Raw genomic sequence first — 15,566 nt, 5'->3', positions numbered from 1 at the left:
GAGGAGATCGCCCAAGCGCTGGAAAAGCCGTTCCGCCCACGACTTCTGGTGCCGGGTCGGCGACGATTGGGGGAGCCCAGTTCCGAGACCGTACCGCACCCACTGCGGACCTCCTGGGCCCTACATAGTAGGCGAGTCAAGCAGGGCAGCGGGAGGAGGGGCGTGGGAGGGCCAAGGCCGCTGAGTCCCCGCTGTTCAGCCAGCAGGAGCGCCCCGCAGCCCTCCCGGGACACGGTGAACACGCTTGTCCCAGACCCGGGCGCCCTCCTACCGGGAGCCAGGACTGGCCGCAGCAGGCGCTGTCCGGGCCCGTGGGCGGGGTTTCGGGAGGGGGCGGAGCCAGGCCCACGGCCGGTGTCAGGTTGCTCCGGTAACGGTGACGTTTCGCGGCGTGGGCGGGGCCAGCACGCAGGTTGCATATTTTAGGAAGTGAGGAGGAGGCGCGGGCTGGAGCTGCGGCGGGGTCTGGGGCGCAGAGCAGCGGCGGGAGGAGGCGGACACGTGGCAGCAGCAGGGGTAGCAGCCCGGGCGGCGGCAGCAACAGCGGCGGCGGCATCGGCCCGAGCCGCCGGCCGCCCTCCCTCCCTCCCGCCCCGCGGCAGCCCTAGCTCCCTCCACTCGGCTCCCCCGGTCCCGCTCGCTCGGCCGGGAGCTGCTCTTTGCTTTTCTCTCTGATTCTCCAGCGACAGGACCCGGCGCCGGGCACCGAGCACCGCCACCATGGGGAAGGGGGTGAGTGTCCGGCGTGCCCGGGAAGGGGGCTCGGGGAGCCCTCTAGGGGAAGAGGAGGAAGTCGGGAGGGCGACCGCGGCCAGCGGGAGGCGGCGGAGTCGGAAGCGGCGCCGCGCGGAGTCGGCTGGCAGAGCCGCGCGGCTTAAAAGACGACGCAGTTTGGAAATGGAGGGAGCGCAGTAACGGGGGGCGGGGGAAGGGAGCGCCGAGGGGCTGGAGCGCGGCATTGCTTAGAGGAGTGGGCGGACCCCGGGCGGGGGCTGCTCGCGCCCGAGGCCGAGCGGGCCGGGGGCTCCGAGAGGCGGCGCTTGGGAAGCCGCGGGGCCGGGAGGAGGGGGCTTGCAGCAGCGGGGGCGGCCCCGGGACTGAGCCGGCATCCCTGAGCCTGGCTCCCCTCCCTGCGACCGCGGTCACCTCCTTCTCCTTCCTTTTCCCTCCGCCCTCCGTGCCCTGAGGAAAGGCGCGCTCCTCCCCTTCCCCTGGGGCGCTCCGCCGGGGCCCCTCCCGGGCCTCCGTTCCCGCCGCGGCCCCGGCTCCGGCGGGGGCAGCCTCCGGGTTCGGGGCTCCTTTTCCTGGAGGCGCTGGGGCTTAGCTGGCTCCGCGCAGAGGCGGCCGCCCTCCCCCAAAGAAAAAACTGGCTTCTCCGAAGCCGGCTGGGCGGGCTGGTGCCAGAAAGGGTGTGTCTTCACTGCCCTAAGATGGCCTTTAAGGTATACTTTTGAGGGCTTTCTTGGGCCACTTTCCGTAAACACAGGATGCACCGATGGCAACTGGAGTTGTCATCCGGCGGTGGGGAGAGGCGTGCAGATTTTTTTTGAAGGGACGAGCCCTGAAGGAGGATAGGCAGACCCACCAGGGCCTCAGGGTACAAGAAACCCGAAAAAGGACTGGAGGCTGCAGGCAATACGGTGGTAGGAATGCTCTGCCGGTTTCCAGCGTCGCGGAAGCACCAAAGGGCGGTCCCTGAAGGAAACGAGGGGTCTTGGGGCTGGAGAGCTGCGCGGAGCGTGGTGGGAATATCTTCACAACGCCGCTTTCCTACATTTCTGTAGCGAAGACTTGATTACCCGTAGCTATTACCCGTAGCTACTGCAAGAGACTGGGTCCTGGACCCCAAATGAGCCAAAGTCCAGTTGAGAAAAATTTACACAGAATAACCTCGGAATTCATGGGGTGAAAGTGACCATGTCATGAGAATACAAATGGGAGAGAATCCACTTCGTTGTCTCCAGGGTTTAGCACAGTGCAGACACTGAGTAGGTCTTTTGAAGGCCCTGAGGCTTCTGGGTGTAGACAGAATGTCGGGAACAGAGGGAGGCTGCACTCCTTGGGGACTCTAAGTGAGTTTTAAAGGAGGTAATTGAAAGGCTTGGACCTGGTGTGGAGAACAGGCACAAGTGGAAATGCACAACTCGCTTCGCTTTTAAAAGCATACAGCGTGGAGGGCCGGCCCAGGTCAGGTGGCATCAAAGAGCCGAGTACAGGGCCTCTCCATTCCCCTGATGGAGTCTGGGTTAGTGGCCTGTGCTTTTACCACACCATCAAACCCTTGATCATTCTCTGTAAACAAACAAGCACTTTAAAGCTCATTCTTTGTCTCTCCTGCCTTAAAAGAAAAAGAAAAAAGTTTACTTCCTGAGCTAATTTTGGGGGGTTTAGACATCACAGATGTGTGCCCCAAGCCTAGGAAGGTGAAGTGACTTGCTCAAGGTCAAACGGTTGGCTAGTGACAGACTAGGCGTCCCTGATTCTTGAACAGCCTGTGGCCTCAAGCCTGAACATGTATTTACTCTTTAACATTGAGTTCTTTATACAGAACTCACAACTTCAGATGAAACGGGGGTATTTGTGATGTTGAATTAATAGGCCATGGAGATGGTTTGGGTAACTAAGTTATGTGCATTTATCTAGATGTCTCTTTTATAACCACACACAGGCACACATGCACAGTAGTGATGCGGTAGTAACCCACCTGAATAGTTAGTAGAGCTTAAACCCAGATGTCTTACAACAAAATGTATAGTGGCTAGCAAACACAAGATTAAATTACAGCTGCGAACACTGGGATGATGAGCTGCTTGGCTGCTGGGTGGTAGTTAGCATTTTGAGTATTCTGATACATTGAACATTAGTTTACTTGTGTGTGTGTTTGTGTGTGTGTTTGTCCTCAGTGACTTATTGTGAGCGTCCAAATGTTCAGAAGAATATTTCATGTTGGGATTTTTCCACATGGGGATTAAAATGTGGGTGGAGAGTGACTAAAGCCCTGCTGATAATTGGTTAACCAGGAAGCCTGTGCCGGCAGCTAATTTTTAAGGTCATTGTAAATTTCTTCCCCTCGTCTCCTCAGTACCCTTTGTGGCCTAGCTTTTGATGATATTTCAGGTGATTTTATATGTCCTTAAAAGTCTAGTTCCTAAGCATTTGGTAAGAAAATGAAAGAACAGCTCTTGCTGAATCATTCCTGGATGAAATAGGATTTTGTCCCTTTTTTTCTTACTGGGTTTTATTGCCAGTGACTTGGCTTAAACCGTCAGCTAGGCCTACCACCGGCAACTGTTTCACTCACCAAAGGTACACGCCATAACTGTTTAGAAATGTGGGAAAGTTTGTCTTCTCAAGTGTGTAAAAGATGAGGAGGGGGGTCTCACCAGGTCTTTCACTGCATTCTGGATTTAGTTTGAATATTATTTACCTAAAAAATAAATCATAGCTTATGAGTAGTGATTTAAGGAGAGGCAGGGAAAAAAGGTTCCAGTGAAGGGGGGCGGGGGGGGGGGGGATGCACATGTCAGCAGAAATCCTGGTTGTATGGTAATGTTATCAGCTGCCCTTTTGGAGCTCAGCTTGAAAGTGTGACTAAAGCTCCTCTGGCTGCTATAAAGCTAGTACTTTAGACTTAAAGCATTGTAAGGCAGAGGCCTCAGAGTGGAAAGTTGCCTGGGCCTGGCCGGGAGCTAGTGGAGCAAGTTACAGGAAGAACTAGTGCCTAGAGCTGGGGGGTGGAGAGAGCACTTGTGCCTCACCCTTTGCCTGTCAGTTGTTCAGCGTGTAACAGTTCCCTGCTTCTTAGGTTCTTTCTGTACCATTTTATAAGGGTGTATCCCCTTTTGGTAACTTACTGTTTGTTAATTTGTAATGTTCCCTGCCAGTAAGCTTGTAACACTCTAGTGACTCACCTTCGGGTGGGAGGGTAGGAAAGGGAGAGGCCTGCCTCCTAAACCTGGGAAGATGGGGAGAGAGTGGTAAACCTGAGAGCCCAAAAAACAAACCAAAAAAAAAAAAACAACAAAAAAAGATGCCTTTAAAAATCCAGTTAGATGTTTGCCCAGATGAGGGCTAACACTTAAAATATACAGATTCCTGGGAACATTATTCCTAAATTGCATTTAAAAATAAAAGTGAACTCAAAATCTTATAGCACAATAGGCTTGGCACTCATCCATGCTCCATTCCAGTACCCTCATGTCGTTGTTTTCTGATTATTTTAGCCACAAATGAACAGATAAGTGACTTTCTATTCAAATCAGGCTATGTTCTTTTAAATATATCTAAACTTAAGAATAAGAAAGGCTTTAACTAAAATAGCCTTGAAGGATTTTGTATGGTAAAGTAAAATTGGTTTCTTCACTTAAAAACAAACAGGTTTAGAAATAAAATAAAATAAAAGCCCTGAAGCTTCAGTTTCTCATCTGGCTTTTGGATAGAATGCTTATCCTGGGGATCAAGTGAAGTAATCTATGTTCTGTTTATGGAAGGAGTGCTGTGCCAGCCTGAGTTGTGGCTATTGTTATTGGGCTTACATAGGTACAGTAATTAGAGCCAAGAGAAGATCAAATCTTTACAGACTGGGTTTGTTGTTCGTCAGTAAGTCATTAGCCCTTTCAAAATTAGAGAGCAGTTTTTCTTTCACCATGAGAACATGTTAAGGTTTGAAAATAATGGGAAATATTGTTAATTGCCCTTCATAGGAAAGTCAAGTAGAGGTGTCAATTGCAACTGTTATCTTCGCTCAACAAGCAGATCTCCTGTTTAATAGCATCTTTCTGTCTACTTTCACTTTTCAGGTGAAGGACTTTGTTCGCGGTTGATGATCATTTTTACGTTTTTGAAGTCTTGCAAAATAAAATGGGCTTTTCGGCCTTCTGTGATGAGACGGAGCCTGAACATTTGTGCTATGCTGACTTCTTCTAGCTGCCCAGGGCTCTCTGCCAGCCAACAGGCTAGAAGAAGAAACCCGAGTGTCAGATCAGATGGGCTCACAGTAATCAGAGTGGCTGGGTTTGGACGGCAAAGCACCAGGCAAAATGTTTCCCATCCCTGCCAGAGCTGTCCAATTCTAGATTACACTGAAAGTACATGTCCAGTACATGATAATGTGCAGTAAAGAGAACTGTAAAACCTACTCACTCATTTTAAAACTCTCCATTTACATATGTTGGGGGAGGGATATGGAACCTAGTCAGGTCTGAACTTTCTCACGTTGCTATGAATTGAGTGTATGAGAGGAAGTGTGTATTCTTTGGAGTCATAGAGAGACTGTTCTTAGCATATGACTCACCTCATTAATTGTGCTGAAATCTGTTGTCAGGAATCCACAAGAAGTTCTTCGTATTTATTTGGTGTTTCAGATAGCAGATTCTGTTAAAAAAGAAGTACCCTTCACCCTACACTTTCTCTTTGGTTTGGTTTTTATTTGTGTCCTGAGCAAAGGGATTTTGGATCAATAGACCTCATTCCTTAGTTCCTTTGTGACTTTACAGTGAATCTCTTTATCTGGTTTTAGACCTCACTCACTAGTTCCTTTGTGACTTATGATGAAATATATCTGCATGTGATCTCTTTCTGGTTTTATTCAAACCCTATTTAGTAATGACTGTTGGCTGTCTCGGTGATTTGATAAGTTGATTCATGGTAGCTCGTGCTTTGTCCTTGGAACTTGTATTGTTTGGGAGCCTGATAATCAGTGTAAGATTTTGTGACTCCGTGGGCCTTGCTGTGTAGATCGGTGAGCTGTGATTTCTCTTTCTAGTCTGTTACCATGTAGGGGCAGGTCCCTAATGCACTTTGGGGTTATCCTCTTGTGTGTTTCTTTTATCTTCCACATGATGCTTCCATGTCACCATATTTGTTTTATTATTTCAATTCATGTGACATTTCTTTAGGGCCTTGGACAGCCTTTATCCTCTTCAGCCTGGCAGTCATTTTCCTTCCTAGCCTAGGCTTCAGGGTACTAATTGAGGAGTGATCAGGACTTATTGGGAATTGATCTGGTCCTCTCATAACGCATATGCCGATTATTAATCAGTTGTCTCTAACCAGAGCAATCTGGTAAAATGAAAAAAAGGAGGGTAAGGTGGTCAGCAAATAGGGGGAGTTAAGGAATAAGTAGAAAGTTTTAACCCTTCATAACCCATGCACCTAATGTAGAGGTAGAATATTCCATTGAAGAAACTGAAATTTTTGTCTGATTGTTCTTAATAACTGTAAAAGCAAAAGTATATCTAAAGTGCACTGATTCTTTACACCTTTTAGAATTTTTATTTTTTGAATGATCATGGATGTACACTACTGCAGGTAGGGTAGGCTGTCAGGCTCATTAAGAATTGACATGCAGGCAGATTGGGGAGGAAGGTTAAGTCATATTCTTTTGGGTTGAGGGAACCTGCTGGCTAGAGCTGTCGCTGTTCTTTGACCCTTGCTGGCTGATGAGCTGCCCAAGTTTGGATATACTAAACTGGGCTCACAAAGGGATCTACTGCTTTGGCCTTGGTAAATTATATTCTCCAGGATGCATATTTGGGTGGGCAAGAGAAGGAATATGAAGGCACGGTGGCCCCTCAGGCTCACCTTCTCTGCAGAGAACTGCTGCTCCTGCAGTGATGTGCTGCTGCTGGGGCTGGATAGCAGCCATGGTACTATGACAGTGTCCTCCCTCAACCCCAGCCATCCCTTAGCCCTCCAGTCCCTGGCTAGACAATTCCTTGCACATAAGCTAAACTACTTAGTCATTTAGGAGCAAATGGAGATGTAATAAACTGGGCTAGATCATTTCTTGACTGTTATTTTCTTTAAGTTGTCACTGATAAGACCAAATGAAAAATAATGCCAAAGGAGTTTTTTCTTCAAAGGTTTGAAAAGAATTTTCATAGAAAGCGAAAAATGGCAGTAATGTATATGTTAATTAAGACCAAGTTATAATAGTAGCCTTTGTGTAGTGCTTTGAGAATACTTCTACATACACAATTGTGTTGGATGATTTAATAATGTATCGACTAGGAAAATGAGAAGGCACCCCTCCCCCTTACCTTTTACATTAAGGGTAGCCTAGACTTGGCAGCCTCTAGGGAACCAGCAAGGTCAGAGTCCATCACACAACTTTCCTGCTAAAGTGGTATTTGCCAAATCATGTCCAGAGTTGTTGTTTCTACAATCTTCTTGGCAACTCTGAAATGGGCTGCATTTGGGGCACTTTCTTTTGCCATCCTTCTGGCCCTTCTTGCCTGTCAAAAGCTTTTGTTTGTGAGCTTTGGAAATAGTCCAGTTTTTAAGGTGTTTTATTTTTCAGAGTTGATGGTTTCTTGACTAATCAGACTATGAAAATGCCTTCTCTAGGTTCTTTAATAGTTATACCAAGTGTTATTCCCATTTTAGGGATGAGGAAACTAAGGCTGACTGGCAAAGGTCATGTAGCCAGCATGTGGCAACACTGGAATAAATTGGCAGACTCAACACCGTTAGCAGACCTGTCTGGAGGGAATGGTGGGTCTTGGACTTCCAAGTACCCTCTAGACTTTTTCAGCAGGAATTTCAGAAGTCTCAAGAATTCTGAGCTCCCTGCTGGCCACGGGACATTGTGCTGATATGGTGGGAAAAATGCAGGTTGAGAAAGCCTTCGCATCCTGCCCTGTTGGAGGCTGGTGTTTGGGATGGGTATGAAGGCCTTTGGTGGTGGCTATAGCTTATGCAGACCTGAAGCAATATACCTCTGGGATGGAAGCTCCTGCTTATTTTGGGATAATTTCTGTGTCTGTCATATCTATCCCCAACCCTGTCCCCATTAAATGGCTAATTGCCAAAAAAGAGGAAGGAACATCTTCAGCTCTAGCAAGTCTTGGGGATGTCTCACTCATTGTGAGGACTGTGAGGATTCGGTATATATTTTTAAGTGAGTGAACCTTGTTACATGTTTTAACCTTGGTTCCCTCCTGTCAAGAATTTTATCTTCTCATGTCTTGGGCACCTTTTCCCTCTACCCAGATCACATAGCAAAATGCTTAGTTAATCTTTGAGAGGATAGAATCCATGGGAAGCACAGGATGAAATGATGACGCTGTGCTAAGCTGTGTCACCGTGGGTAAGCCCCTGCCCTTGCTGTGACTTTCCACTTCCTAAATTAGAATGGAAGGGGAAAAAAAAAACCATAACCCAACTTCATTTTTATGAGTGGCCCTTTAGAGAATGGTGTAATCTGTTGAGTTTCCATTGTACCTTTCCTCAGAGATGCTCAAAGGGGCGGGGTTGTCCTTACATGGAACATGATGAGAGTGAGGATTAATCACTCCCAGTCCTCTGGGAGGGGGGCAGTGACCTGAACTTTCTAATTGAAAAAGTAGGAAGTGTGTGCCCAATGCCCAGATGAGAGGGAAGGTTACTGTAGTTGATCGAGCAAATGCCATATTTATCATTCACCCTTCCCATGACCTTTGTTTTTCCCTAATGCCTTAAAAAATAATAAGGAAACATTGTCCTACCTGATTCTGCCACTGTTCATCTCATCCAGTGTGCACTCCCTGACTCTGAATTTTGCAGCTTTGAGACTGAGGTAATTGCGACTGATAGGGATTTAAGTAATATTTGGTTCCCACCAGAATAAGTTAATATTAAGTTGTTATTTTACTTGTGGAGAAGAACTAAATTGTATAAGCTGCCTGGTTCTTCTAGACACACATTGCCTAGTGAAAAAATTAAAATTTTGAAGAAAAAGCAGTTTCACTTGTTAATACTTACCATGTGTCTCACCCACAAATGGCCTCATTTAAAACTTTGCCTTACCTAGCATGAATGGATAAAGAAAAGGGAGAGTTATTAGGGAATCTAGATTCCCAACTAACTTTAGCATTGTTAGTGGTGAAGCTATGGGCAAGACATTTATTTTGTAAGTGGGGGTAAAACTTTGGAACGTATTCAAAGCCTAGCTGCTCTAGTAATCGTCTCTCCTCTTCTGGAGTGAAAGATATTGGAAGTCTGAGAATAAGCAAAGCATGCAGATGATGAAACTGAGGGGCTATAACTATTTCATTTATTGAAATATATTTCAGTGATATCCAACTTGCTCAGAGAGAATCTGTGAGCTGTATTTTAAAAATCAATACAGGCTGGGCACGGTGGCTCACACCTGTAATCCCAGCATTTTGGGAGACCAAGGCGGGTGGATCACGAGGTCAGGAGTTCAAGACCAGCCTGGCCAAGATGGTGAAACCCTGTCTCTACTAAAAATACAAAAATTAGCCGGGCGTGGTGGCGAGCACCTATAATCCCAGCTACTCAGGAGGCTGAAGCAGGGAATTGCTTGAACCCTTGGGCGGAGGTTGCAGTGAGCTTAGATTGCACCACTGCACTCCAGCCTGGGCGACAGAGTGAGACTCCATCCCAAAAAAAAAAGAAAATTAATACAAAGTGATCACATAAATCTTTTAGAGATCCTTAGTCAGTGTCTTTAAAATGTTTTTTAAGTGTTGTGCTTTCTCATTAAAGGTATGAAGGCAATACCACTTTAGCTGTGGTTCCTTTCTGGTAGATGACCTGCCTTTTCCTTTTTGTTTTATTTGTCCATTTGTATGTGTTACTATTTTTCATTTAAACTCTGGCACGAAGAGCTGTACCGAAAGAGGCACCAACAAATGTGGTTGCTCCATAATGGAGAGAATGTCAAGAATGTTGACTATCTTTAGACCTGCTTCATTAATAGATAAGATAGAAACTAAAGAACCCACCCAGTTGGAAGAAGTTATTAGGCAAGTAGTGCTGTACACGTGACCACAGAAGTTAAAAAGGTAAATAATGTGTCTCTACATGTGGGCCACTCCAGTGAATTTGGAGAAGGATTTCTCCTTGGAGTCTTAAGAGGATATTTTTAAATTTAAGCGAACACTGTATTTTATTTGCAACTGTATTAGTTATGACTGAAACACACATATACGTTTTGATTTTCCTTTTTCATTTCAGCACAATAAAATTATAATCTGGACACGAGTTCCTAATTATTGCTTTAGTAGCTGGTAATGCACTTAGGAAAGTTAGAAACCAGTAAAGGAGAACCACAAAATAATAGTAATAGCACCATATGTCATGCATTTTAAGAAAATTGCTAATGTCTACTTTTTGGCCTTAAGTTGTAGTTGTGGGAGGCTGCTTCAGGGGGAGGTGTCTGGAACAAGGGCCTCTTCTGCTCCGCTAAGCTTTGGAGCACCAAGTTCAGGCTTTGTGTAGATAAGCTCAAGGATTTTTCAACAGGGGTGGGGGAGTGGAACAATCTAAATTTAAACTATAGAATCAACATTTTCTTTAAAAATTGTTCCAGTTTTCGAGAGGCGTAGGTGGATCCTGTGAATTATGTGATAATGCACACGCTTTTCCTACATCCTGCTTATGTCAAAACATTTCCAGAGACTTTCATTTTGGAGGTTTTATTTTCAGGCTACAGAATGGGCTGGGCGCTCCCTTTTTTATCTCTTATGCAAAGAATTTTAAGGAGTCTTAGGCTGACTTTTTAATATGGGAAGCTGGTAAAGGTCAGTGTTCTTATATGAGCACTAAAGATATTTAAATTTGATATGTAATAATGTCTTTGCAAAGCAAAGAATATAAACAATATAAAAGTACTAGCATTTAGATGTATTGTATCATTTAATCCTTAAAAACATGAAATGAGGTTGGCACTATTCTTTATCTCCACGCTGTGGAAGAGGAAATTGAAATGTAGAAGTTAGTAACTTGCCTAAGGATACACTGCTGGTAAGTGGTAAAGCCCAGGATTTTAACTCAAGCCTGTCTGATTGAGAATGCGGACTCATAAGCACAATATTGCACTCTAAGTTAATAATGTAAAGTTAGTTTCATTCTTTCAGTAGGGAAGATGGAAGGCTGCACAAAAGGGATTTTGATAGCAAAAATCTCATTAACCCCAAAAGGAAGTGGCACTGGCAGGGCCATTCTGAAGCCTACCGGTAGCTTCAGAAGTGTTCTTAATGCTCTTGGATGGAGAGAATGTATCTTGAGCCAATGTATTAATAGTAGATTGCTTTGCTTATGTAGTAGACAGTATATGGGTATACATTTTCGTGACTATTATCTTAATGACTATTCCAAATTATGACTACCTTAAAAACTACCAAAATCCCCTGCTCCAGAATTTTCAGTTTCAGATGAGGTTCATAATTCATAGCCTCACTTTTCCCACATTCTCCTACAGGTTGGACGTGATAAGTATGAGCCTGCAGCTGTTTCAGAACAAGGTGATAAAAAGGGCAAAAAGGGCAAAAAAGACAGGGACATGGATGAACTGAAGAAAGAAGTTTCTATGGTAAGTACTAGGAGGAATATTGTATTCCATCCTTATTAAAAATCCATGATTTTTAATCCCCCAGGCCTCACTGTATTCTTCAAAGAACTGCTATATATTAAAAGAGATCATAGCAGCTGTACAGATCTCATCTAGTCGTAGAGGTTAATATTGAACATATACTTTTTAAAAGCTGTTAGAGGGTAGGAAAAGTTATTCAGTCACTCTGGCATAACCAGAGATAACAGAATGAACTTAGGTTGATATCATGAGTCTTTGCTTTTCTCTGTATTATATCAAACATTGGGAAATTCAGCCTCTCCAGGCGATGGAAGCTTCCATAGACTTAACCTGTCTAGAACTGACCTGATCATCAGAGAAGGCAGATAAGGTTTTACTAGATCCCTGAGAGCTGCTGGGTTTCTCTGAAGTGTTATGGCAAATAGTAATGGGCCACCGTCACTCAGCTTTAGCCATTCTCCAGTGAAGAGCTGTCAATGATAGCTGTGTGGTTGCGAAGCCACAAAGCGATGGTGAAAAGTGTACCAACTTCTGCACTGAAGAAAACATCTGCACTTTGTTTAATAAGCTTAATGATAGTAATGAATAATGCTATTTTTTCTGTCATTTTTTTATACTGCACTGTTTAACTATTCTTTGTTTCTGTTTTCCCTTAGGATGATCATAAACTTAGCCTTGATGAACTTCATCGTAAATATGGAACAGACTTGAGCCGGGTATGTTCTAGTTTGAAAGCTGTTGTACAAAATCCTAGTTTTCCGTATTATATTTTCCCCTGTATTACATACAGGTCTAACCTCAGGGGCTCTAGTAAGAAAATGACACACACCATCTGCGTATCTACCATGTGACATGCACAGAATTTGGGCTTTTATATGCTACCGTTTCTTTTCCCTGAAACTTTTTGAAAGTAGATGTTATTTTCTTTTCCCTATTTTATAGTAGTTGAGAGCCGGTAAGTGGGAACACCAGAACTTACAGTTGGCTTCAAAGCCATGCTTATGCCTTGACCTTTTGATGATAAATTTTCCCTTTATTTTTCTACATTTGTTAAATTGAGTTGAATCTTTCACCTAGTTGAATCTTCAACACTTCACATTTTTGCACTTTTCCCAGCTAGCCCATTGCAGTGTGTTATGGTTATACTATCATTTGTTTAGTTATTCTATCATTTATTTGGAAATTGTTTTGTACAAAAATTAAAGAAACCTTTTCATAAAATAGGCGTTGTGTATCCTTGTTATGTAGAGGATTTTGATATTAAATGTATAGCAAATGTTATAAAAGTAAATAGTCTAGGGATGTCTTGTTTCCAGATAATCACTGAAATGTCTGGGAATAACTTGAATAGCAAGCCAATATGTAGCATTTTTTCAGTAAGGCATCAAGAGCCATGGGTACTGTGGTATTCTGATATATATTGGTTTTTGTCCACAGTTCCTGGTTCATAACTCCCATAGCCCTTATTACAGTCTTTTGTTATAATGTTGGGTGTGTTAGACCTCAGTGGCAGGCTTTAAGAAACAGAATCTCTCTCCTGCCCTCCTTCTCACCTGTCACAAGGCAGGACTCTAATCTTGTTCCACTTTTCTGATTTTCCAGGTAGATAGTGTTGGAATTGAATTGGAGGAAACCTTGGTGGTGGGGAGAAACCGCCACACCTTTGCTCACAGAAGTCATCTTCTGTGTTGATTGTTGTGGTGTAAGAGTAGAGAAGAGGCCAGGTGCGGTGGCTCATGCCTGTAATCTCAGCACTTTGGGAGGCTGAGGCTGGTGGATCACCTGAGGTCAGGAGTTCGAGACCAGCCTGACCAACATGGAGAAACCCCGTCTCTACTAAAAATACAAAATTAGCCAGGCGTGGTGGTGCATGCCTGTAATCCCAGCTACTCGGGAGGCTGAGGCAGGAGAACTGCTTAAACCTGGGAGGTGGAGGTTGCAGTGAGCCAAGGTTGTGCCATTGCACTCCAGCCTGGACAACAAGAGTGAAACTCCGTCTCAAAAAAAGAAAAAAAAAGGAGAGAAGAACGTGGTTTAAGAGCGTTTTTCTTGACACAAGCACTTTAAGCTCCAAGAGGAGGCCTCGACTCAACTCAGAACAACATGCCAACAGTGACTGTGCTCACTGTGTGCCAGGCAGTCTCTAGCCACTTCACATCTCACTTAAGTTTTTATTAGAGTCTTAATGAAGTGTGCTCTCTCCAACCTATGCCCATTACTCAAATGCTGTGGGTTTATGTCCTTACTTGTAAAATAAGGTTAATAATGCCTAAAAAAGATTGTCATGAGAATTAAACAAGTTAATTAAAGCACTGAATTCAGTTCCTGGCATGTAGATAGCACTCAAATGTTTGGTAACATGAGCACAAAATACAGATAAATAGATACTTTAGACAAAAATATTTTATTTTTTTTTGACTTGTTATTTTGAGAGTGTAAAAGTGATCATATTTTCCTCTTAATGAGAGCTTATATGTAATTGCCTGCTGTCAGTGAATCTTGGGTTTAAGGCCCATTAGAAAAATAGCAGGCTTTAGTAGAGTGGTTTTTTCCGGTGAGTACTTTTCAGTCAACAGATTTATTGGGAGTTGGCTAAAATGCACATGGAGGTGAGCCCTTCTTCCCTGCCAGACAAGCAAAGAATCAAGCTGTATATTTAAAACTTGGCTGTTAACCCAAAAGATTTCTACAGGAAGTTTTTTTCTTCTTTGATGTTTGTAGAGGGGTTTTTTTCCCCTCCCGACAAAATCAATACACAGAAAACCCAAAGCTCTTAATTTGCAAAACTGAATGGATTTGTGAAAATAGATACCTTTTTGGCAGAAATGCAATTTGGCATTAATCCCTTGATCTAAAACTTAGAAGAAACCAGGCTGAATTCAAATTTATTGATGGATCAATTTAAAGAGTTTTAATCTGGGTGTTATGGGTTCCTTGGGCATATTGTTTGCCTGAACCCTGTGGGGGCTGGCTCATCAGCAGAATTATTCCTGAAGGAATTTGCTAGGTTTTACCTTGGCTCTCTAGCTTGGGACATTTTGTTTCTTCCTTAAATCCTTATTGCAGCTGTCCAGCTACCAGGTAGGTATATTGGCTTGTAAGTGCTGGTACAGTTTGCCTTATTTATATTCCACTGCTTCTCAGGGATTAACATCTGCTCGTGCAGCTGAGATCCTGGCCCGAGATGGTCCCAACGCCCTCACTCCCCCTCCCACTACTCCTGAATGGATCAAGTTTTGTCGGCAGCTCTTTGGTGGGTTCTCAATGTTACTGTGGATTGGAGCGATTCTTTGTTTCTTGGCTTATAGCATCCAAGCTGCTACAGAAGAGGAACCTCAAAACGATAATGTGAGTTCTGTAATTCAGCATATGGATTTGTAGTACACATCAGATATCTTCTCCGTCTTTGTCTCCCACTTATTCTCAATTACCACTCATTACTTAATGGTTATGAACAGCTGTTGCCTTCAAGGCTCATCCATTCTTCTTGGTTTCCACTTCCTGTCTCTACCACCCACGTTGTAGATGCTCTTACAAGTGGGATGCCCACCTGCATGTGCTGCTGTGAGCAGGCAGCTCTGCTCAGGCCCCAGCCGCCACCCACTGGATGGCAGAGCACAGCTTTTCATGTTGGCACATCCACCTGTCCAGAAATGCTTGGTGGTCATTCTTCAAAATCCATAAGTTGGTTGAAAAACAATCTTTGTTTTATAAAGCAGGAGAAACTGATGCATCTAGAACCTTTCCAAACATCCAGTTAGTGATCAAGTGTTGGTGTGACTGACTCTATTTCTGACCCTTCCTGTGTGGTCTTTAGAAGGATAAATAAGAAAACATGAGCTCTGTATTTCTGAAGTCTTGGTTTCTCTATTAAAAATCTGTTTTTTGTTCAGTCAAAAAATTAATTGAATGTCCCTAATTATTGTATAGAGCCATGGGCCCTAACTTGTCTTTTCCCTTCCAGCTGTACCTGGGTGTGGTGCTATCAGCCGTTGTAATCATAACTGGTTGCTTCTCCTACTATCAAGAAGCTAAAAGTTCAAAGATCATGGAATCCTTCAAAAACATGGTCCCTCAGGTACCAGACGCTTTGTCCTTCCCCAGTGGATGACTTGATAGCCCCAAGCATGTCAGCCTGTGAATTAGTGTGAAGTTAAGGTTTTCCAAGTATTACATGACTCATCAGAAAGATGGATGTCTTCTACCCCACCCAAAACCAACCTATTTTCCTTCTATCCAAAAAGTGGTA

The 15,566-nt window shown here is 44.1% G+C and overlaps 1 protein-coding gene across 1 annotated transcript in view; it reads left to right on the top strand.

Annotated features, from left to right (window-relative positions):
* Positions 1-386: 386 nt before the first annotated feature.
* The window catches only part of ATP1A1 (ATPase Na+/K+ transporting subunit alpha 1), a 31,553-nt gene continuing 16,373 nt past the window's right edge, over positions 387-15,566 (top strand). The window contains exons 1-5 of the mRNA XM_054458153.2: positions 387-732; positions 11,207-11,317; positions 11,974-12,033; positions 14,462-14,665; positions 15,282-15,395. Of these exons, the coding sequence (XP_054314128.1) occupies positions 721-732; positions 11,207-11,317; positions 11,974-12,033; positions 14,462-14,665; positions 15,282-15,395 (501 nt within the window). The 5' untranslated portion in view covers positions 387-720. The remainder of the gene's footprint in view (positions 733-11,206; positions 11,318-11,973; positions 12,034-14,461; positions 14,666-15,281; positions 15,396-15,566) is intronic.

This window comes from Pongo pygmaeus, chromosome 1, assembly GCF_028885625.2.
Source record: "Pongo pygmaeus isolate AG05252 chromosome 1, NHGRI_mPonPyg2-v2.0_pri, whole genome shotgun sequence".
Lineage (NCBI taxonomy): Eukaryota > Metazoa > Chordata > Mammalia > Primates > Hominidae > Pongo > Pongo pygmaeus.
Note: the sequence above shows the minus strand (reverse complement) of the source record. Positions and strands in the feature narration are given on the sequence as shown.